Source organism: Lathamus discolor, chromosome 2, assembly GCF_037157495.1.
Source record: "Lathamus discolor isolate bLatDis1 chromosome 2, bLatDis1.hap1, whole genome shotgun sequence".
In the NCBI taxonomy this organism is placed as follows: Eukaryota; Metazoa; Chordata; class Aves; order Psittaciformes; family Psittacidae; genus Lathamus; species Lathamus discolor.
Window position 1 is genome coordinate 138,155,256 of NC_088885.1, and position 23,360 is coordinate 138,178,615.

Sequence of the window (23,360 nt, forward strand, 5' to 3'; positions counted from 1 at the left end):
ATTGCGATGTGATTTCCCCCTGCTCCCAGGAAGACTGTCATCTACAACTGCTTGTCTGCAGTTTTATTGCCTAAATAATACTTTCTTCCCCACCTAAGTGTTTATTATCATGAAGTCGACTTCTGTGGACATCTGTTGGGAACTTCTTGCTATTTTGTGACTTAACATTTATCTGTCTTTACGACCTAGTCCAACTCATCTGGAGTTTTTTGCGTGTAAGAAGTCTCAACTCCTAATTGTTTTTTGTTTTCTGGGCTTGTTGGATGTTAAGTTTAAAAGGAGTAAGTAAGAAAAACTTCCAGTTTGGTTAGGGTATGGATCATGTAAAGCTTATAAAAAGAAATAGGTGATGCTATTGCCTTTGATAGTAGAGGGGTATACTAGGTGAATTAACAGTTCTTTCCTGGCTCTGAGGCTTTGCTTTCTGTACTGTGAGTGTGATGTGAAGCTGAGAAAATGTACACAAAGTCAAACTTCTTCTGCAGTCTACTTCTGGTTCTAATAAAAAAACAACTTTAATTTCACACAGAACGTTTACAGAAAGTTCTGTGTAAAAGTTCTGTAGGAAAGTTGAAGATGTAGGGTAAGCTTTATCCCCTTTTTGAATTTTGTCATAGAAATTTTAACACACACAGACTATATGAGGAAAAATTGATTTTGTGCAGTATTTTGTCTTGTTTTTTGAATGCACAAGGAATGCAATGTAATGTGTAATGATACGTCTTTTCCTGACTGTAACTGACCCTTTCAGAAATTGCTGAACTCAGGAATACTTTTTTACTATTATTTTTTTTTCAACCTTTCCTCCAGGCCAGGCTACTCATATTTTCTGACTACCTTTTCCCCTTCTTAGCTTTGCTTCTCTTTCTTTCAGTCTGTTTTGTCAGGGCCTTTGCTTTTACTTTCTGTGTCACTCACCAGAAGGCATCTCACAAAATGTAGCTTGGCTGCTGTGTGCTTTTATTTCAGTATAATTCCTCTAATTTCAGCTACCTGACTACAGAGAAGAATGGAGTAGTAATTTTTAAATTAATGGTTTAAATGACTCTAGAATCAAGAACTTAAAATCTTAAATTTTCAAATATAGTTCTGTTCTTCAGAAAAGCAAATGTGTCATTTTCTGCTAGTTTTCTAGCTAATTTTTCCATACTAAAAGTCAAGTACATAGTTATTGAAAAGAAGATGAACAAATAGGTGTAAATTATTTCTTTATAATGAAGATATAAAACCCTCAAGATTTTGAAAACAATGTAAATCTAGCTACATTTTTAATGTGGTGTCTATGTTAAAGTATTTCTGAAAAAGTTTGCGTTTGACTATTTCTTGTTTTGACATTAACTATGTCTAAGTTACAATCAGTGCACACCTCCTTCCCCTGAAAAAACTAACCCAACTTAAGTTATAGGAGGCAGTTACTGTGATTGTAAGATTTTTATCTGTCAAGGCAATTTTGGTTTGACACATTCTTTGTACCTTTAACCTTTCCTGAAGCATAGGATTACTGATTAAACCACAAGTGCCTCCTGGATAACATTAACCTCAGGAGTTTCATTTGTCACTTATAGAAATGTATTAATCGCTTCTAGTATTTTGAATGAAAACAGGACAGATAGTCCTGCACAGTAGTCTGATTTTGGAATTCTTCCCGTCCTTCCCTTCCAACTTTATTTTTCTATTTTCTGCTTTGTATTTCAGTGCAAAACAGTAATGTCCCTGGAACATTGTGTAGCTTATCTGTTCCCTAATCACTGATTTACATGACCTATGCGCCTAATGGGGTGTACTTTTGAAGTTACATTTTCTTCATAGTGTGTACCCGTCTTATACTGGTGGCAAGTTTATTGTGCAGCACTCTCATTTTAAGATTTTTTTTTTTTTCAGTTAGACATATGGTTTATTGAGAGCTGAATACTCAGTGATCAGGAATTATTTTCCTTTCTGCGTTTGCGAAGTTTCAAAAGTAACCTGCACTCATCTACTTCTGTAGAATCAATAGGTTTTCTATCACATTCTCTTCGGACTTAGTTAAAATTAAATGAAACTATTCCAGAAAGTGGTTTATATAAATTCTGTCATTTCGTATATTATTCATATACATACAATATATACAAGTGAGTGTTTTGAAAAGGTAGGCTGTTATTACTTCTAAAGGCTTTTGACCTTGATATTTTTAATGTAATGTTCTTTTGACTTCTTGGTAGCATTCATCTGAACTAGATACTGTGTAGAATTGGAAGCACAAAATTGCATGTTAACTAGACATTAAATAAAGCATACCCTGTCAGCCTGCTGGATGCTGGCTTTTGAAAAAACCTGTCTTTTTCAGGATCTGTTAAAAAGGTTGTAAGTTCAGCTCCATCTGAAGATTTCAATAGATTTTATCAGGTAGTATCTTTCTGTCCTTTTTTCTAGTTTTCTTTTTCTTCTTAGAAATAATAAATAAATCACTAAGGGAAGCAGTGGCTATAAATACTCTCATCATCAACTTCTGTTGGGTTTTTAGGGACCAAGTTAATTCTACTGTTGAGTCTGCAGAATATTAGGGCAGGTGTGCTTTAAATTCAGCATAGTCTTGGTTTATTCAGAAACTTTCTCCTCAACAGTCCTTAGAAGCAACAACATTTTATGGAGTATGATTCAAACATAAGGGGAAAAATGCCAATCTTATCTTTTCTACCTTTTCCCCCAAGCTCACTTCCACCATTAAAGACTGTTTTGAATTAGTACAGGAGAGGAGGATGGGAAAAGGAAGTGGTCCCCTGAAGGGTGAGAGACAGCTAGGTTCCTCAGAGGCAACCAGAAATAAAACATGTTCTTCCACTTGATTTCAAAGTAAGATTTACCTTGAAGTTGTGAAGCACAGCATGCCAGGCTGCTTAACCACAAAGCCTCAGCTACTCAGAAGTTGACAGATCCTGCATCTCTTTGACAAAGTGGGTAGGCCAACTGTCTGCAGCAGCTGCATTTCCTACTGCCCAATCTGATGACCTGAGCTTGTCTTGCTGTTTACGTTAGTAGAGGCAGATTGTGTAAGTGAGGAAGACGGTATAATGGGAATTTGGAATTGACAGATTTTCCTGTGGTTTTGGGTCATAGTTCTCTACAGGTGTGTTTAGTTTGTTACTGTGACAGAAAGGCAGGAGGTTATTAGATTTATCGAAGGAAATAGGTTGATTTGTACAAGGCATATTGGTGAAAAGAGGAAGGGATGGGATCTTTCATTGAGTAGGTGTACAAGATCTGCATTGGGTAAGAGCTTGGAAATCACTTGAAAAATGTTGCTGTTGCTAAGGATCATCAGGGAACAAGTCAGTCCAGTGCTTATACAGTCTTTGGTTGCTGTGTCATGACATGATCATGAATACAAGGAGAGCATATCAAAGGGACATCACTGCAATTGCAGGCGTATTATACTGTGGAAACCAGGATGAATTTGATGGCAATGGCTGTACCTTTCCTGGCTTTCTTCTTTGTCACGGCTTTGACCAGGTGGATTATGGTGTACTGTGCTATCTAAAGAGTATATGCTGTCCAGATTCTCTGTGGCAGTACTTCTAAAAATGGTCTGAGACATAATGATTAAAGATTTTTTTTATTCTCACCATACTTTACCTAATCAGTGAATGAGAGGAAGGGTTTATCTTCAGCTGTCAGTCTGGTTTATGACAGTGCAGTTGTGTGTGATTTTCATTGCTATTCTAGCCCAGGTACCAGCATTTCAAACATTTGAAAGGCCCATATCTGTAGTGTCTCTGCAACACACCTCTTCCATGATTGTTTGGAATTGATATCTTTGTGATAAACTGTAGAAGGTTTTCAAGAGCACAGCTGTCATTGGCACCTGTAAGTTGCCACAGAAGTCTGGACGCCTTAGAGAATCACAAGCTTAGAGATGCAGAGTTAATGGAAACATTCCTAAGTTGTGCTGTGCTTGGAGGCAGGGCGGAATCTTGCCCTGTTTGCTTTGCATTGAAAGGAGTAATGTTTGTTTAAGCATGTTAAACCAGTCACAGCATATTTATGTGTTCAATTTGCATTGTTGTATTTTCTCTATAAGTCTGTGATCACAGGATTTGAAACAAAAGTAGCTGATAAATTTTATTATGTCCAGTTATTTGGTATAATTTGTTGTAATTTCTAAAACTTCTTGTAGTTTCTGGGAATCAGCAAGACCTTTCTTCAGTAAAGAGTGAAGATTTTGGAAATGTTCAGGAGATGTCTACAAAATGCCTCATTGTTGGCCCACTCAGTCTTCGACTGGATAGCAGTGCAGTACATCGGATAATGAAAATGATAGTTTGTGCTCTGGAGCATGAATATGAACCATACAGCAGAACTAAGCCAGGTTTGCTCCTTTTGCATATATGCAAACATACAGAATTAGACCAGACTAAATTAGTGTTCTTGAAGGTGTGACTTCCAAATAGTTGAACTCCAAATATGTCAAGGAATTTTATGAGTCCAGAGAGCAAACTCTAAAAGATAAAATTAATTGCATTATCCCCAACAATGTTGGAAATACCTCTGAGATAATTTCAGATGCTTTGGAGGCCATTTGTTTCAATAACAAGCCTCCTTGGAGGGCTTAAGGAGGGCTTATTTTATTGGCAACTCTAGCTTAAATTCAGAGTCTTAGAGAAGAAAGCGTCCCTGGTGGTATGTATATATTTGAAATACTAGTTATGTAGGGTAAAAATACATGGAAACAATCAATGGTAAACTGTCAAGATTAATTTGTAAGAAAGAACTATTCAGATTTCAAAGGAAGAAAAATCCACTTATGGTTGCATTAGCCTTAGGTAGAACCAGTGTGGAATAAAATTATTAAATATAAAAGGCGTGGGGGAAGCTGTCAATTTCTTGCTAGTCCCTAACCATTTCTGAAACAGCAACTATAGGAGATGCTTTATATATTTAATCAATCATACATAATCTTGATTTATTGTAGATATTGTGGATGGAAATAGAGCTATGCCAAGTTCAGAAGAAGTAGCGTCATTGGAGGAATACATTCCCACTCGACTTACAACGTTCACTGTTCTTAAATGTACAATTATAATCCCTGTAGCAGAATTCAATTTACTAGACCACTTGATGCCAATAATCATGGGTGAGAAGGTATGTATGCGCAGATATTTATTCAGGTCTTTATATCAACATGTGCTATTTAATTTAAATTTTCTCACTGGGCTTTTATTCCATGTGCCAGATATTTTGCTTATCAGTTTCGTGTCCAGGAGCCTTAACTTCAGATACCCAAGACAAGTGCTGTGTGCAACAAATAGCTACACTTGTCGAATCATGTCTAAATTGAAGGTTTTATGAAAATAACTGTATTTGTGAAGCATTTATATGTAAGAAAGATGAAAACCCTTTGAAAAAGTTGTGGTTTTTTTGTTTGTTTTTTAGAGATAGATTTGAGTAGTATTAGATGATGGAAGGAACGATGACATTCTTGGTAACGTAATAGATACATGTGACTAGGAGAGCACTGACTTGTGCTGTGTTTTCTTATTGAATGTGCTTATTTATAGCATATTGATGTGATTTAAGATTGTGTATGTGCAAGAGGACAGAGGACAAAACTCTTCATTTATGGTATTTCTTACAGTGTGCTTGTATAGCCATTTTCATTGGTGAATCGAAATACACACAATATATACATTAATACTAGTTTCTAGGCTGCAGTATATATAAAATGTTAAGCATGTGTCAGTAAGGATGTGTATCTTTAAAATATAGACTGCTGTCTGGAGTGGGCAAACTGATTATTTGTTATCTCTTGATGTATTAGAGTATAGGCTTGTGAGTGTTAGAAGATGGGACAATGCTGGGTGCCTAATGGAATTATTATTTCCTTTCAGCCTGGAGTAGCCCAGGGGATTGTGGTGCTTTTCACCTTATGGGCGTGGACAGATGGTGTTTTTATAATGGGTGAAGCCAAGCATATTCAAAATAGTAATTTTGAATTTTGGACTGGAAGTCATGCACACATCAACTTTTTGTCCTAATTTGATGCAAGTTTAATACAGTTTTTAGACCCATAAACTAATTTGAATTGGAAGAGATCTCTGGAGGTGATCTCCAGGAGTCCAAAGTCCTGTTCAAAGCAAGCCCAAGTGGAGCAGGTTGCTCCTGGGTGTGTCTGGTGTGCCCGTGAATGCATAATAATATATGACAGTGTAAAGGTTAGATCAGCACGTGTTTCGTGGTAGTATCCTTCTTCGGAAGGATAAAAATGCAAACAAATATTTTATAGAACAAAATATTTCGACTTTGCATATTTCTGTAGTGGTTTGACCTTGGCAACTGCCAGGTGCTCACCCAGCCACTGTCCTGCTCCCCCTCCTCAGCAAGACAGGGGGAGAGAATGGGATGGGTTGAGATCATGAATGAGGGAGAAGATACTTACCAGTTACTGTTACAAGCAAACCAGACTTGACCTGGGGACTATTAATTTAATTTATTGCCAATTAAAATAGATTTGGGTAGTGAGAAACAAAGACAGGGATCAAAATAAAATCTTTCCCTCATCCCCTTTTTTTCATAGGCTGAACTTCACCCTTTCATTCCCTGACTTTTCTGTCTTCAGGCCCACAGCACAGGGAGGTTGTGGTTAGTCCGTAACTGTTGATCTCTGCCACTCCATCTTTCTCACACTTTTCCCCAGCTCCAGTGTGAGTCCTTCCCACAGGATGCAGTCCTTGAGGGAACAGTCTGCTGCAGTGTGGGCTCTGCACAAGGCTACAGGGTCCTTCAGGATATATCCACCTGCTCCAGTGTGGAGTCCTCCACAGGCTGCAGTGTGGAGGTCTGCTCTGCTGTGTGTGGTCTCTTCCATGGGCTGCAGGGGAATCTCTGCTCCTCTGCTTGGCACACCACCTCCTCCCCCTCCTTCTCTGACCTTGCTGTTTCTCACTTTTGTTTTTTTTTTACCCCTGACTCCTCTCAGCCAGTCTGCTCTTTTCACCTTTTTAAAATACATTTCCACAGGGGTGCTGGTGGGCTCAGATGTGCCCTGCGATGGAACTGGCCATGTCCGGCACAGGGCAGCCTCTGGTCTCCACTCACAGAGGCCACCCTCTGCAGCTCCCTCGCTGTCAGCACCTGGACACCGATGACCAAGACAATTCTGGCTAAAAGTTTATACATATATTTTAAACTTTGAAGAAATGTTTTTGTAAAGATACATGTTATAACGACTGTAAGGCCATGGTATCTATAAGCACTTTATTACATGTAGATTTCCTTGAGTGTGTGGTAAGGCAAGAATATATAAATATGGTAGAAAGTACATATTAGCATAATAATTGCATTACTTTTTTCTCCTCTCCCTTAGAATGTAAGTGGCCAGTTAAATGCTGCAAGCTTCCAGCCCCTGCGGCCTTTACCTTCCATCCGAATTTTGGTGGATAAGGTTAACCTGGAGCACTCGGTGCCGATGTATGCCGAGCAATTGGTGCATAAGGTCAGCAGCCTCGGCCAACCGTCTGACAACCTGCTCCATTACTGTTACTCACACTGCTATCTGAAGGTAAAAGAAGGCATGAGATCTGTTTCTTACTGCAGTGTGCTGAGAAAAAGTTAATACAAGTATAGATAATCCCGAGTATTAGCAGGGTTCTTGGGAGAAGGTTTTCAGCTTACCCGAAAGGACGTAGAATGAACACATTTTGTAGAATGTCATTGTTTGGGATTGCTGCTTCTGACTTGAGCCAAATGTTTTGTAGCATGAAGAGGGAACTTCACAAAAAGGAACTATGAAGAATGAAGCCCTAAGGTCTTTGTGGCAAGGCTGAGTTAAAATTATTTGGAAAGAAGCCTTTACCCTCTTCTAGGATAGTGCTGATAGAATATGTAGATGTCAGTGAATTACACTTAGAAACTTTATGGGATGTTATGAGGAAAAAACACCACTTCTAGCAGTATTGATAGAGCAAAACCATGATGGTGAAGGTGTGCAACCAACCTGGCAGTGGTCAAGGCCAGGTTGGACGAAGCCTTGGGTGAGATGGTTTAGTGTGAGGTGTCCCTGCCCATGGCGGGGGGTTGGAACTAGATGATCTTAAGGTCCTCTCCAACCCCTAACTATTCTATGATTCTAAAAACTGTTACCAAACAATTTATTTTTTTTTCATTATGAGAGGAAAAACCTCTGAATGTTCTCAATTAAAGATCCATTATGTGAGAGGAGTTTTTATTGTGAGGTTGGAGATTAAGAAGCTACTGAAAAATTGCTTTGAGATGTTAGTAGAACAAAAATGTGAAATCTCAAGAGGAGTTTTAAAAAAAGGCCTTCCAACCTTTTAGGATGTGCTCAGGCTGTTTGAAACCTTTTGGGTGCTACTAAAATGTAAATATTTACTACTACTACTGTTAATTTTACTTTTTTCCTTTTTTTTTTTTTTTCCCAGTTATCCATTCACTTCTGTGCTGATCTCTTAATAGAGAGTTAAACAATGGAATTCTTACTACCTGCATAAACCAAATTCTGGGACAGAATTTTATGGCAAGCTTTAAGCTTTCTGGGTGACATGTTTACCTCATTTAAAGTGGTTGGGATGGCAATATTGCAAATCATCTGTATGTTTTTCAGTTTGAGAGGATTTTTTTTCTATTCAGGAAGTTTTTACCAGTTGTTCGATCAGTGTTTGCAAAATGTGGGCTTCAGTTTTGACTTTTATAGGGTTTATTTGCTAGCTTTACTGAAGGCTAAAGTGTTCTGTTCTTACGTGAATCGTGATACCTCATGTTAAAAAGTTAACTCTAATACCATTTGTTTTCCATATTGAACAGGGAAAAATCATAAAGAATAGTTGTGTTGAACCTTTCTTTAGATGCTCTTAATGCAAGAAAAGATTTTTAAGGGAAGCTTCTAATTTCTTTAGATACCACTTTTTTAGGCCCATGTTGTTATAATTAAAAACACTTACTTTATATGAAAGGCAATGTGCAATCTGCGATATAGAATAATGTATTCTAGTTGGTAATTATAATTTGGCTTTTTTTTTTTTTTAATTCAGAGCACAGTTAACCCTTATTTTTTGAATGAAGAAGATACTTTTTATATGCATTTTTGTGTGGACATTTATTTAGGTAGATTTGGGTCGTTATATTTGTGTTTGAGGGGAAAATAAAGTATCTAAAAATAATGCACAGGTTTTGTTGTATTTGCGTATATTTAAAAATGTGTGTATCATATTATAAAAGTAAACTGAAAGTAATCTAATCAGGCAATAGTATACCCTTTGACCAACCCGATTTGTTTCAGATATTTGGTTTTCAAGCAGCGCTGACTTCTTTGGACAGTAAAGGATTGTACTGCATCCCTGTTCCAGTTATTCCCTCATTCAGTACTGCGGTTTATGGCAAGCTGGTCAAGTTTCCCAAATATTGGTGAGCATTAAGCATATACAATTTATTTAAGTAATGTACTCAGTTATTTTGGGGTTTCTAATGAGTGATTTAAAAATGCCAAGCTCCATATAAATCCCTTAATTTTGCCGTCTCTTCTGTCATATTCCCCTATTAAGTCTGTTATGAATAACAAATTTCTTTGTAAGGATAGCTGAAACCTGGACACTGTTTTAAACTCAACCAAATAAAAAGCAAAAAATGTGGGGGAGGAACCCAAAACACCATAACCCCACAAAAAGACAGTCTCTTGTAGACTTTTATTTCTGTTGGTCATTACAGGTGGAAGCGTTTTAACATTATGATCAGGTTCTGAAAATAATTCTGTGCTTTTTTATTAAATGAGCTGTGTAATTTTTTTTTCTTTAATGCCACAGAAATTCAGTTTTTAAATTCATCCCTACAGGTTAAATCTTGTGCACATTAATGTCAGTATGTAATAGTTTTTATTAATTAAAAATTGTATTTATAAAAACTAATGTAAATGTGTATTGTGGCAGTACTTTGGGCAGCATGTTAGTTTTCTTTATCCCTCATTTTGAGCAGTAGCTATCTGCTCAAAGACTACATTATGACTAAATCCATATAAAGAATCTTACATAAAAGAATGTGATAACAGAAAAGCAGGATAATGTGTTAAATATTTTGCCTTCAAACACTGTGTTATATAGCTAATTTGTAACATTTGTTTGTGAAAGTTTATATACTAGTTAATCTCTCTTAGGTTGTGATACCGTGTTAAATATGACATTTTTAGCATAATCAGCACACCACCAGGTGGTAGCAGCCTAATTGACTTTTTCATATTTTCCATCAATAGTTTTGAAAAGTAGTAACTACTTCAAATTAATTGGTGTTCTGTTATGGCAGTTTGCTAAAAATTAAAAGATGTTACCAGGATGACCCATAATCAGCACTAATCAGAGTACTTCAGTACTCTGGTAGGATTGACAGCCCTTCCTGACATGACCTGACATTTAACACTAAGCTCTGGTCAGTGATCCTTGTTAGTAAACTTAAGAAATAAATTAGTGTTTGGTGGTAATCTTAAATTTCTTTAGTACATTATAAACCCCATGATTAGATGTATGAAACAAAAATAATGTTTTAGAGATGAAAAGTAGTTGGAAAAAATCTGTCATCTGACAAGTTTATGGTATTCAAGTGCTGGTGCTTTCCCATGAGTGCCCTTGGTGCTCTCTTTTGTGTGTGCTTGTGCTTGTTGCACTCGATCTCTTGCTTGCTCATGCTTGGTTTCTTATGCTTTTCCACAGGTGCTGTTGCATGGTTGCCATTATGCTCTGTCTCGTGTGTGCATGGTCTTGGGCTAGTGTTCTCTCTGTTTCTCAGCCATTCTCTGTTTCTCTCATGCTTTCTGTCTTGCTCACTTTCTCTCTCTTAAAAACACATTGCATTACGATGTGTGCCCAGCTGGAAAATAGAGCATGGTAGACTAATGACATAGACAAATAAAAGCGAACAGTAGTTTTGGGGTGCGGAGGCGGGGGGATGGTCCTGACTTAAAATAGCAAATGATCTATCAGCACTTATTAGCAGATCATCTAAGACCAATGCTTAATGTGGTCTAGTGTATTTTAAAATAATTTTGATAGTTTGCTCACATTTTTCCCTGTGATAGAATATCTTTCTAAAGCTTATTTATTTATTAACAGTGTGAAATAATTATATAAAATTAACTTATCCCAACAATTTATCTAAAGTAAGCAACACCAATTTGCGGGTAATAAAGTAGAAAAACAAATGAGTACAGCAGCAGCCTGGTTAAATGAAGTGTAGTTTGAAGTGAATAAAACTCCAGATGAAACGCATCAAATAGCACTTGAACTAAATCGAAATCAGCATGAGGACTGAGAGCTTCATTGAAGTCATGCAGTGAGTGAGAATTAGTCTGGTAGGATAACCTGGTAATGTCATTAAACTCAAATTCAGTCCTTCCCCCAAATTATACCACCTGCTTTATTTGGTCTTTTCGATTTCACATTCCAGAGTTTCTTAAAGTACACACATCTGATGCTACATGTGTTCCTCTATTTCTTCATAGAAAATATATACCACAGACCATGCCTTTTAAAAACAAAGACGTTTTATGAACTGTTATGGAATCCCTCAGGTAGTGTGTTTTGAGTTAGCAGTGAAAATCTCAACTTTATTTCTGACATAAATCAGTAGAATAGCTTTCTTTTCTAGTTTCAATATAATAATCTCAAAATGTATAAAAAATGCAGTAATATTTATTTTTTAAAACTAGTTGATAAGCATAGGTAGCATGTTTTAACTGATGAAATTTCAGCAACATTGGCCCAGTAAAGTCCATTAAATAACCATAAATGTTACAAAAATGTTGTTTCATTTACCTACTAGATTGATGTCTGTTTTAATTTCAGTTAATGCAGTTTCTTCTTATAAAAGAAATACACTCAAGCTCGCTAGTTAACTAAGTCATGGACATCTTTTAAATTGTATAGCTAATCTATTTTTATATGAAAGCAAAAACATCTGGTCTTTTGTTTTTGTCAGACATAACAAGATGCAAAATACAATGTTAATGTCAATATTTTACAACTACTTTATGTAGTGTTGCATGCCATATTGTAAAGCAGCTTTCAAGAGGATGTCTAAAACCAACTGAGAATTAGCAGAATCTGGTTAAAAGCCTATAATGAATGACAAGAATGTTTATTGCCAAACAGAAATCTTGAGAAGAATTAGCTGATTTATTTATTTATTACTTTTTTCTTTTGGCTACAATCAATGTCTGTGGTAACAGATGAGGTAATCTAGTGTAAGACATTTCAGTGTCATAACACTCTGTCACTTATATCACTTTATTGTGGTTCTGAAGAATATTAAAGTAACATTAAAGAATATAGATTCTGAATTGCCTTCCTTTATTTTTGTCATGGCTGGATTGATAGTGGAGTATGTTGTCGATATATTTTGAGCTGGATATTGTTCCAGTTATGTGTGTCATTTTATTGCTTTTTCTCTTTTCTTCACCTATCTACTCTAAATTCCCTTCCTATGAAAAGTGTTCAGACTCTAATTTTCCTTTATCAGGACTGTGTGAAGGTTCTCCGTTACTGTTTCCACCTGTGATAGGCTTTGAGACTTTAAATATTGGTGGAATAAGGTTGTAAATGGGGATGATGTGATCTATCCCTGCATCTTTTCTATTCAGCCTCTTAGTCCAGTAGTCTACTTTGAAGGAATGTGTTACCTTGATAATGAGTCTTCTCTTTCTCATTTTGAGACCAAAGGAATAGCTGCTGGCTTGCTGTCTGCAAGGAAACATGAGGACAGACTTAACTAATAGCTGATCATGTTAAATTTGAGTGTGTGAATGAACCTTTTATCAAAAAATTGAGTGCTTGCTGGGTAAATGAGTATCTAGGATTTCATGGCATGCACTTTAATGATTAGAGTACACAGCAGTTAATTGATTGTTCTGAGTTGTTACTCTATCAGAACAAATCTGGAACAGAAACTTGCAAGTAGATCTTAGTAAACAAACAAAATCTTTGGGAGGCTCATCGATACAATTTTTGCAAAGATTCTTTCTTTTGAGCTGTTCTCTGCAAGTAGTGTCTTACGAAATAAAGTTCAGCTTAAACGTAGGCAGTGTGCTAATAGCCATGTAATTCCTGGTGGGGAAGGATTCTTGATAAAGTAAGATTTTGTGTTGGAACATGAGATTTGAGTTGAGATTTTCTTTCCTTTAGTGTTTTTATTGACAAAAGCTGACAAAAGTTTAAAATTTGCTTTTAAAGGAAGTCATGTGTTTCATGTGCTGGGCACCTCAGCCGCTCAGAGATATGATGGCACTTACTTCACTTATGAAAGATGTGGGTTTACAGTCCTGATGTAATTATTTTATTAATATGTGCCCTCATAGTACTGGAAGATCATTGTGGAATTGTAGATATAAAGATCCTCGCATGGAATATATATGTGTATTTTCTGTAGGCTTTGTTTTTATGAACTCTTAAGAACATTTATATGTCTGTTCTTAATATTTCAACACAGATTTAACTGTAAAGGTAAATATTTACTGTGTCTGTAGAATCTGTTACATTTACATTAGAGTGGCATGTTAGGTCATGACCTCCTTCTGGCTAACTATTATACAATGCTATTGAGAAACATACTTTGGCAGCAACCTGAACATCAGCAATCTGTTTCCTAACCTGACTTCCTAGCTTTTATTTTGACTGTCACCGTGTGTTTGCCAAATAGAATCATAGAATAGTTAGGGTTGGAAAGGACCTTAAGATCATCTAGTTCCAACCCCCCTGCCATGGGCAGGGACACCTCACACTAAACCATGTCACCCAAGGCTGTGTCCAGCCTGGCCTTGAACACCACCAGGGATGGAGCATTCACAGCCTCCCTGGGCAACCCATTCCAGTGCCTCACCACCCTAACAGGAAAGAATTTCCTCCTTATATTCACTCTAAACTTCCCCTGTTTAAGATTTAACCTGTTACCCCTTGTCCTGTCACTACAGTCCCTGATGAAGAGTCCCTCCCCAGCATCCCTATAGGCCCCCTTCAGATACTGGAAGGCTGCTATGAGGTCTCCACGCAGCCTTCTCTTCTCCAGGCTGAAAAGCCCCATCTTTCTCAGCCTGTCTTCATACTGGAGGTGCTCCAATCCCCTGATCATCCTCGTGGCCCTCCTCTGGACTTGCTCCAACAGCTCCATGTCCTTTTTATGTTGAGGACATGAGGACTGTACTGGTTACTATGTACACATAATTTAGTTGAATTTTTTTAATTTCTCACTTAACATTACAAAACCTGAAGATTCTAAAGACCTTGTGTTACTGCTCTTTGGATTTCTGCTGAAGCTTTTGCTTCTGTAAAGGTTTTTTTGTTTTTATACAGCTTTGCTTCCATTTTCTTGTCATGTATCCCTTACAAGGCAAATATCGCTCCCTTAATCAAGGCCATGTAGTCGTATTACATACAACTGTATTTGTATTGACAGAATTAATTGTTAGACTCCTCACAGAAGCTTGTAAACTCATTTAAGCTCCAGTATGACTCGGGATGTGCACCTGCTCATGTGTGCTTTGTGGGTCATCTTGAAAATCCCGTGTGTTTTTAATGGTATCAGGGAATTTATACCAGAGTGAGAGCAGTTTGTGTTGATCTACAAGCAATGTAGTAGATGAAGATCTGGCTTACTGCACAGTAAGAAGTTATTTAGCAAAGAATTTAGCTCCTGCATATGTGGCCTTTGCCAACAAAGTGCTGCTTCATTAAGAGCAGGCCATTTCAGGTTTTGCTGTTCACTACTGAGAAGATTAAAAGTATATAATGGGCGATCAGGTGAACTGTCTTTATTACTTTTTTGATTGAAACATTTTTTATGGGCATGTCCGATGGAGTAATGTTGCTTAGAACTAGAAATCACGGATTTCTGACCCTGAAAGTCATGGGACCTAGCCATCATGCAGTTGTTATACTGAGACACACATGCATCTGTGCAGTTATACTAAGAGGCAAGCAGGCCCTGCTGGCAGGAAACACAGAGCCAGATATCCACAGACTGTGAACATTAGATCATAAATCTAGGAAGTTTTCCAATAAATTGACGCTTGGGTCTTGATTTTGGCAGCCCCTTTTTATTGACTAGTCTCAGTAAATCAAGAGTAATGTCAATTTAGATTGGATGTGGATTGTGTTTCACATGGGCAGTTGAGGGGTATGCTTGTTTCCTGGGTCAGAAGCAGAAACAGGTTGAAAACACATGAAACTCATTTGGTGGCATTCAGTTGTGACTATTAGTTATGTCAGTAATTGGATATAACTGCCAGATGAAAATTCAGGGTATCCTTCGAAACGGGAAAGATCTGAGATCACATGCCTGAACAGATGCCATCCGTGTTTGGAGCAGGAAAGGGTTTCAGGCACATCAGCATCATGTGAGTTAGACCTAGCACATGTAAAAGCCTGTTTGAGCTATTGAGATATGCCAGTGATATGGGCTGTGCAAAAGCAGACAGAAATAGTCATTCTCTTGGGTTCTGCAGAGGTGGTTGTGTAGAATTGCGTCAGATGTGAATGGTCGATCTAGGGAGTACACTGGATTGCTTCAGCACTGTGTACTTCCCTGCTTCTCTGCCATCACCCAGAAAATGCATCAGAGAACATAAATACTAGATCGGGTTTTGTCCTTTTCTTTTTTTTTTTTTTTTAATTAATTGGTAGATGTTTGCAGGACGTTTTCAAATTCACTGTTGTAAGCTGTGAATTTGACACTATAAGAAATTTGGTTTACTGTGCATCCTTGTGTATGAGGAGTAAGTATGTAAGTATATCATAGCAACTTGTGAATAGTAATATGTGGTGATTTAAGACTTAGTTTTAACAGAATGGTTTCTTATTGATAACATGGTGTCACGTATCTTTCATTATAAAATTTGAAGTAGGCCATGCTTGTGTATAAGGATGGAGATGCGTAAGGAACTTGTGTGAAACACTTACTAATCTGCAGTGATACTGGCATATCAAGTTTCAACATGAACATTTTGAGGCACTTTCCAAGTGCACTCTTGTGGAAGGAGCTGTTGTCAGTTACCAAGAGCAGCCCTCTGTGCAGGAGGTGTTTTGCATTCTGAGTACATGACTTGCAGCTTGATTAGTGTGACTACAAATTAACTTCAGTTGGAAACCTCTAGTTTAATTTTTTTGCCTTTTTAAATCAAGTCCAGATTTAATGTCACTGCTTCTCAGCAGATGTGGCAGGCGGCGTTCAGCAAATCTGTTAAAAGTGCACTTTTAATCAATGTAAATTGGAAGCAGTTGTATTTTTTTTAGTGTTGTCCATGAGGAGGAAAGTCAGCAAAATTGACAGTAAAGGGTGGTCATCTGTAGAGTTTTCAGTGTAGTTACTTAGCCAAACTAATTGTTAAGGCTCTTTAGCGTAAGTAAATTAAGCCTATTAACTAATATCTATCTGTCCTGGGAAAGTGACTGCACATGGTGAATACTTTATCCAGTATTGTCTGGCATTCACACTGGAAACAAGCAAATGTCATTTATTTCAAAATGTGTAGGATTTTCAGAGTTAAAGCCACATTTTGCTTTACTTGAGACTGGTAAAATGTGTGAAATACTTACTGTCTTAAAGCTGAAGTGCTGCTAAGCAGCATAAATAGTAAAGAAAATTTGAATCCCTAATATATATTCCTTTTGTATTAGATGTATTAGAAAATTCTGTTGCTCTTAGTGTTATCCTTATCTGTAGAAAATATCTGGTTGGGATTTTCAGTAATATTCTTGGTTATGTCGCTTTACTCATGTAAACTCTGGACAGAAAGATCCACTGATGGCAGTTCTTTGCACATGTTTTGTCCTTTATTTCTTGAGATGTTGCCTGCAATTTAGTGACCTCTGCTTCAGGCCTTCCCCCTTGAAGTGCATCTGTGAATCACAAAGAGCAATACAGTCTCTGAGCTGGTGTGTGTTCTACAAAATAAAACATTCCAGAAAACAATCTGTGGACCTGAGGCCTGGTGGCCTCTGTGGCTCAGTTGATATCCACATGCCCACCAGTAGCTTTTCCTTCTGCTGCCAAAAGGAGAGAAAAAAACCCAAACAAAACAGCAACAATAAAACACTCAAGAAGGATATGGTCAGACTTTGTCTGCACACTGTGGATGGGGACAGCTTCTGGCATGCTTGGTCTCTTCAGCATTGCTTGTGAACGTGCCAGCTGCTGTGGCCTGAGACTGGCAGGGACCAAGCTGACAGGTGAACTGTGTGCACAGCCACAGGCCGTTATGGGAGCTTGCGCTTGGCCTGCGTTATTTAGCAAATAAGGACATAGCCTGCTTGAAACTTGTACTCTGAAAGTGAAGGACATGGAGGTCAATGGCGGTGTCATCCTGCTAGCCTGCCCCATTTAAGTGTTGGTTAGCACACAGGATTTTGAAGGAGTGAGCTTTAGTGTTTGCAGTTGTTCTCTTACCTTTCATCTTTGCATTTCTTTTTAAGAATATGCGACGGGTGTTGATAGGATTGAAAGCACTATTTTAAAAGGCTGTAGTTGCTAAATACAGTGACTTGAAGGAAAATGTAGATCGTCTTTCATGCTTTAGGACTTCTGGTATAGTTCCCTATTGAATTATGTTTCTGAAATTTTACTATTCACATCGTGTATCAAATAATCCTCCTTTACCAGAGTTGTATGTTTAAGGGCTTCTTGAATCAGTTATATGCTTATTGAACAAGCTGTATAGAATTGTTGATTTTTGTTTATCTTTCTATGGATACCTTCTTTATGCTTATGGAGCCTTGTTATGTTAATGGACAAGCTGTAGCGTATTCTTCTTTGACTCTGCAGAGCTTCACTCTCAGGTGGTAGGCATCATTTCCACATGGAGCGAAGTAGTCTTAATGATGGTCTTAAATTATGCAAGCATAATCTATACAATTAAATTAAATTATACAAGCAAGTTAATGTCACACTCAGTTGAAATTGGTAACCATGTTAGGTGGTGACTAAAACCATTTTATTAAAAAGCTGTATTTGTCTTCACTTGGAGCAGCAAGTAAACCAAAAAGAAAGGCTTATGGGGATGTTCAGCAGTCCATAATACCATAGAAGCTTTACTGCACCTGTGTTCATCTCTAGGCAGGAGCAGCCTACTGTCCTGTGTCCAGGATCCTTTTTTTGTTTCTTTATTTGTTTTTTGTTTTATTCTCCTTATGCTTGTTTCCTTTGAGACATAGATGAGCTTTTTCTTTTCCATGGGAATAGTCCTCATATATCAGGATCTGTCTTTGGTCCTAGGCTAAGTGCTAAGGCTAAGTGTATTGTTTTTGTACAGGGAAACGTCCTGACCATTTTTACTCAAGCACTTTCGTCCTAGTTGTTTATAGCTTTGTATTAATTTTTAAAACTACTATTTCTTTAGTAACACCTTTAAAAAGTTTAAGTAAACCTTTGAGCTGTACATACTGAGTAGCAGGTACTGTACTCAAGACATACTAATCTTTGGACCTCCACTGGGCCTATATGTCTGGAAGGCACTGTCTGATTTTCATTGGGTTTTGATCTTCTAATGGTATCAGCTCCCACTTTCTGAACTATAATTTTAGTATATGTTTTGGATGAGAACATTAGGGGGCAACTTGAGCAAAAAAGGAAGAATGAGAGAACAACTGAAGTTAGGCTCATGCGAGATGAGGCCCTAGAACAGTAAACTGTGAGAGTAAAGTCTGCTTATCAGAACAGATTTGGAAATCAGTTATACCTGTTGCAGGTGCTTCTGATACTGATGTGAGAGATGGAAAGGATTATGTTGACTGAGACACTATAGAATTGTGGATTATTTTTTTTCAACTAATCAGAATTTTTATCCATTGTAAAATGTATTAAAAAAAAAAGCCTACAGGATTATATAATAAATTTTTAATTAGTTTTGTTCACTGTTGTCTAACTAGCTTTTCCTTTGGGTTTAATAGCTGATTCCAAAATGAGCAATCAAGTAGAAGGAAGTATATTTGGTAAGCATGATGCGAATATTCCTTTGGTAGTCAAGAAATGTGCACATACATGCACAATGGCAGAACTAAGAATCTGATTTTTGTATTTGAAAGGGGCAAATTGAAATGGAATCGTTATAATGCTGTCACTGACTTAAGTTGATTGCTGTTAAAGTACATGTATTTGTCATACTCTTATTTTGCATAATTATTGGATTTGGCTGTGGACCTATTTTACAGCAAGAAAATGTTTTTCTTACGTGTTTTACTGACAGTATCTTTTCTTCAGTATGTGTGTATACAATAATTTTGATGGTCTTGAAGACTCACTAGGGCTTGTGGAGGTTTTTAAGTAATGAAATAGAGGTAGTGAATAGACCAAAACTGAACACAAACCTCCCTATATCCATAGAATCTGCCTCAAAGCTTTTGTATTATTTTTAATGAAAGAATAGTGTAAAGTCAATGCCAGTCTCAGTGCTTAAGATGGTAAATCTAGACTTAACCACAGTTGTAGTCTTTGAAGTAAAAAGTGCATGCATTTACTGGGATATAATGTTTTGCTTTAAATAGTTCTGGTAGCCTTTAAAGTTCATTTGAGGTTGCAAATTAGTGAGGCCACAATATTATCATTTTAACAGCCTTTATACTTTTTCTGCTGTTGTGCAGTGTATGCACGTGAATCGTTGTCTTCTGGGATGACAACTTTTCCTCTGCATAAAATACAGCTCAGCACTCAAGTTTTTCCTTCCACAGGGATAGGCTCATCTGGTCAGCTGTGCTGGCTCTGGAAAATGGAAGGGTCCTCACCACAGATAGGGCCCATGAGCTGCGCTGTATTCTTGTAAATAATGTGTATGTAAGTTTTGAACGTGTTTGACTGATAATTATCAAAGTGCTGGAAGAAACAATAAAGTCTCATTGGAAATTTGGAGTGGGAAAAGAGTTTGAAATTTGAAATCATGAATAGAGTGGAATAGACTAAGAAATGAAATACCTGTGCATTTTGAAATAAATTTGTGAAAGGTAACTACTTTTTATTTAAGATGCCAAATTTTGAGCTGTGCTAGGAATAATAAACGACTGCAATTTAAAGAGATCATAGAACCACATTGGATAAAAATCTGTATAACAAATCCTTATTTGTACTCCTAGTAATTCAGGAAAATTCTATCCTACAATATAATATCCTGTACCATACGGAAATATTTTGTAAATAACGATTATTAGCTACTGTATGAATTTCCCTCAGATTGAAGGAATGGCTTCTAAGAGCTGCTGCTCTTACTTCTGACAGCATGAAAGGATGATGGAAGTAGATGCTGTTCTTAGCATCTTATGGCTGCTGTTCTCTTGCTGTCCTGATAACACTAGATGAAGTGTGGATCTCTGCCAAACGGCAGGAGCCTTTGTGTCCTATTCTTGTTTTGTGGCATCATGTTCAACAGATGACTGTTTGCCAGTGTAGTTTTCTTCACTGAGCACCAATGTGATTCTGAGTCCTCCTGGCTCCCTGTTTTACCTGCTAATGGCAACCAAATGGCTCTGTGTGGCAGATTTAGAGGATTGATTTAATAGCTGTTGCTGCTGCTTCTAAGTGAAGGGGGAAGGAATAGAGGAAAAGGGAGAGGATGAGTTGCTTCTCTGGACAGTAAAGCAGGCTGCTCTGTGGGAAGGCATTTTTCCAAACCCTGTTCCAGCCCTATGGCTATTGAGATGAGATTCCACTGCAGTATCCAAAGCAATGATACTGGATTTACAAAAAACCACAAAGATACTTGCTGTTTGGAGGTTGCCTCTAGCAACTTTTACCTGTTAAGTAAGCTCTAGTGGTTTTGGTGGTCTTGGTCATCTGTAGCTGTTTAGTTACAGCATCTCCAAGTTCCAGGTGATTTCACCCCCGAAACTATCATTTACCAGAAGGAAAATGATAATGATTACATTTATTTTAGCTTTGCTGCTTTACTGAGTAAGAGCTAGTTCTCTGGAACATATAGTAGATGTAAAAGTGCTCTGCTTCTGGTTTGATTCCCTCTGTACTGCCTTCATCAAACCCTATAAGAAGTCCTTGCTTCTTTCCAAATGTCTTTCTGGTGGTTTTTCTTTTGTTTTGTCTTTTTAAATATGTTTTATCTTTGGTCACTATAATGCGTACCAATTTTTCTCATGGACCTTATAGTTGGATCTCTTTAAACATAATGCAGCTAAATGTCATATCCCTTCTACTAATATACACAGTCAATGGCAATAAGTTTCCTAGATTCAAGTAAAAATTTTACAGATCTCACAGAAGTAAAGAAAGAATACATGTTTGAAGTGTAAGAAAAAATGTCCTTAATTGGCATTAGTTGCATTCCATAAGGAAACTTTCCTATCCCTTGTTTTCTGATTCCCACACACACCTTGTGGAGTTCTGAAGATGCAGTTCTTCAAAGATGTAACTTTATGCACAAGATTCAGGTGGTTGATAATGTGTCTAAAGCTAGCCATATATATTAAGGACAGAAAGCAAGCTGAGGGCTCATATTGTAATCTCAAAGCAGAGAACTTTGAATTTTATTCTTTTATGGATTGCCCGTATCACTTTAATGATTCTTTCTGGAGAGAAGTATTGACTAGTGGTGAGGAAAGGATTTCTTTTTTTTTTCCCCAAAGGAAGAAAGAGTAATTAGTGCCTGACCTCCACTTGCAATCTGATGGGAGTTCATCCTTAGCATCTCTCCCATTGGTGAGCTTTCCCAGAGCGAGTAAGCTGATTGTGATTTAAACATCCTAAATACGTTTTTCTAATGCAGCTGCAAGTTTAACATGTTCCTGCATTACAGTTTTAGCAGCCAATTTGGTTTATTGTGTGTCCAAAAATCCTGAAACCTCTCCATTTGTTGGTATCAACACATTTTTATTTCAGATCCTTTGTATTTTGAAGTGCATTGGCAGTGACTTAACTCGAAGTGGAGATAGGCTGCTTTCTTTCCTTTTTTTTTCCTGAAACTTTCAATCCAGTGGGTGGAAAGACTCATCTGATGCTCAGTGTGGTTAGATTCAAGCTGAGGGAAATGAAGACTTTCCTACCCTCACATTCCAGGTCATTTGTTTTTCTTTCAGCCTTCTACATTTTCCTCTTTGTGTCTCACAGCAGATAAAGTTACAGTAACCACCCCACTGAGGTCACTGCTTCTTGCTTCCTTGTTGCTCCACAAACCAGTATTGTTATCTGATGATGGTGCGTGTAATGATCATCAGTTTTAATCTAATGATAATAACTTTTAATGTCCAGATGTAACAAAATAAACTAAGTTATTTTAAAACCAATCCAAGTTTAGAGCTCCTTACATGTATGTTCGGAGTCCTGCATTCTTTTTTTCGAAGGGATTTTTTTTGGTAAAGTTTCTTCTTTTTAGAAATTTGTTTGATTATATTAATTCTTTTCCTTCGTAGTAATGCATTTATATTTGCTTTGCTGAATAAAGCTAGGTTTTATTGTTCCATTAAAACATAAACTGTACCAAAAATTGAGACTGGATAATCTCTGTTCATCTAAAACATATTGAAGCTTGTACTTTGCCTGAATTATTTTGTCACTGTTATTTCAAGGAAATCTGTGTTTTTACTGAAGTTCACATATGAATTAACACTTTACAAACGTGTTTCATCAGTGACAATTTCAATTCCAGAACTCATTAAAAAAAATAGTATACAGAAGTCAGTTTTCAAATGATCATCTTGTTCGCTTCTAATCCCTTATTTAAGGTTTTCAGACAGAACAAGTTGTTTTGTTTTATTCATTAAACAAAAGAAAAAAGTTTGGTGAATCTTGAAGTTCACTGTTTTCTCCTTTGTAATAAATTGTATGAGTAGCAGTGTTTCTTACAAGTAAGAGGCTAAGGCACCTGGAGCTGCTGAAAATTCTTCTGTAAGACAGGACATAAGATGTCAGGCAGCCTTTAGTGAAGCCTATAGAAGAGGTTTTGAGGACATCAGTGTTGCAGATATTTTTGGAATGAAGAGTTCAAAAGCAGATTTAATTATTTATTTGACAATTATTGATTTATGACTTCATTCTTGCATTAAAAAAAGTAACAACAGCTAAATAATTCCAGGACTGTAGTAGTTAACTCCTTTCCATTTCTTCTCCCTGCAGGCTGTCTTCAGATTTTTGATATTTGTCATAAAGTAGCTAGACATTGTTTCCCTTACCCAAATGCTTAAATATTAAGTAAAAGGATCAACATTTTAATTTTCTTTAAAATGATGTGAAAGATCAGATTAAGTAGAAATATGGATTTCTTATAGGTATGCAGATGAAGCCTTTGGTTATGTCAAATATAAAACCAGCATAGGTTGTTTTTTTGCCTAAGAGGCAAGGAGTGCAAATGCTGACTGAAGTTACTTAAGCATTTAAATTGCATTCAGGTTCTTCTGAGACACAGT

At 37.0% G+C, this 23,360-nt stretch overlaps 1 protein-coding gene across 1 annotated transcript in view; it reads left to right on the forward strand.

The window, feature by feature from the left end:
• VPS13B (vacuolar protein sorting 13 homolog B) overlaps nt 1–23,360 on the forward strand; it is a 439,495-nt gene that overhangs the window by 64,672 nt on the left and 351,463 nt on the right. Inside the window, exons 13-16 of the mRNA XM_065668694.1 lie at nt 4,154–4,345; nt 4,949–5,118; nt 7,340–7,534; nt 9,272–9,396. Of these exons, the coding sequence (XP_065524766.1) occupies nt 4,154–4,345; nt 4,949–5,118; nt 7,340–7,534; nt 9,272–9,396 (682 nt within the window). The remainder of the gene's footprint in view (nt 1–4,153; nt 4,346–4,948; nt 5,119–7,339; nt 7,535–9,271; nt 9,397–23,360) is intronic.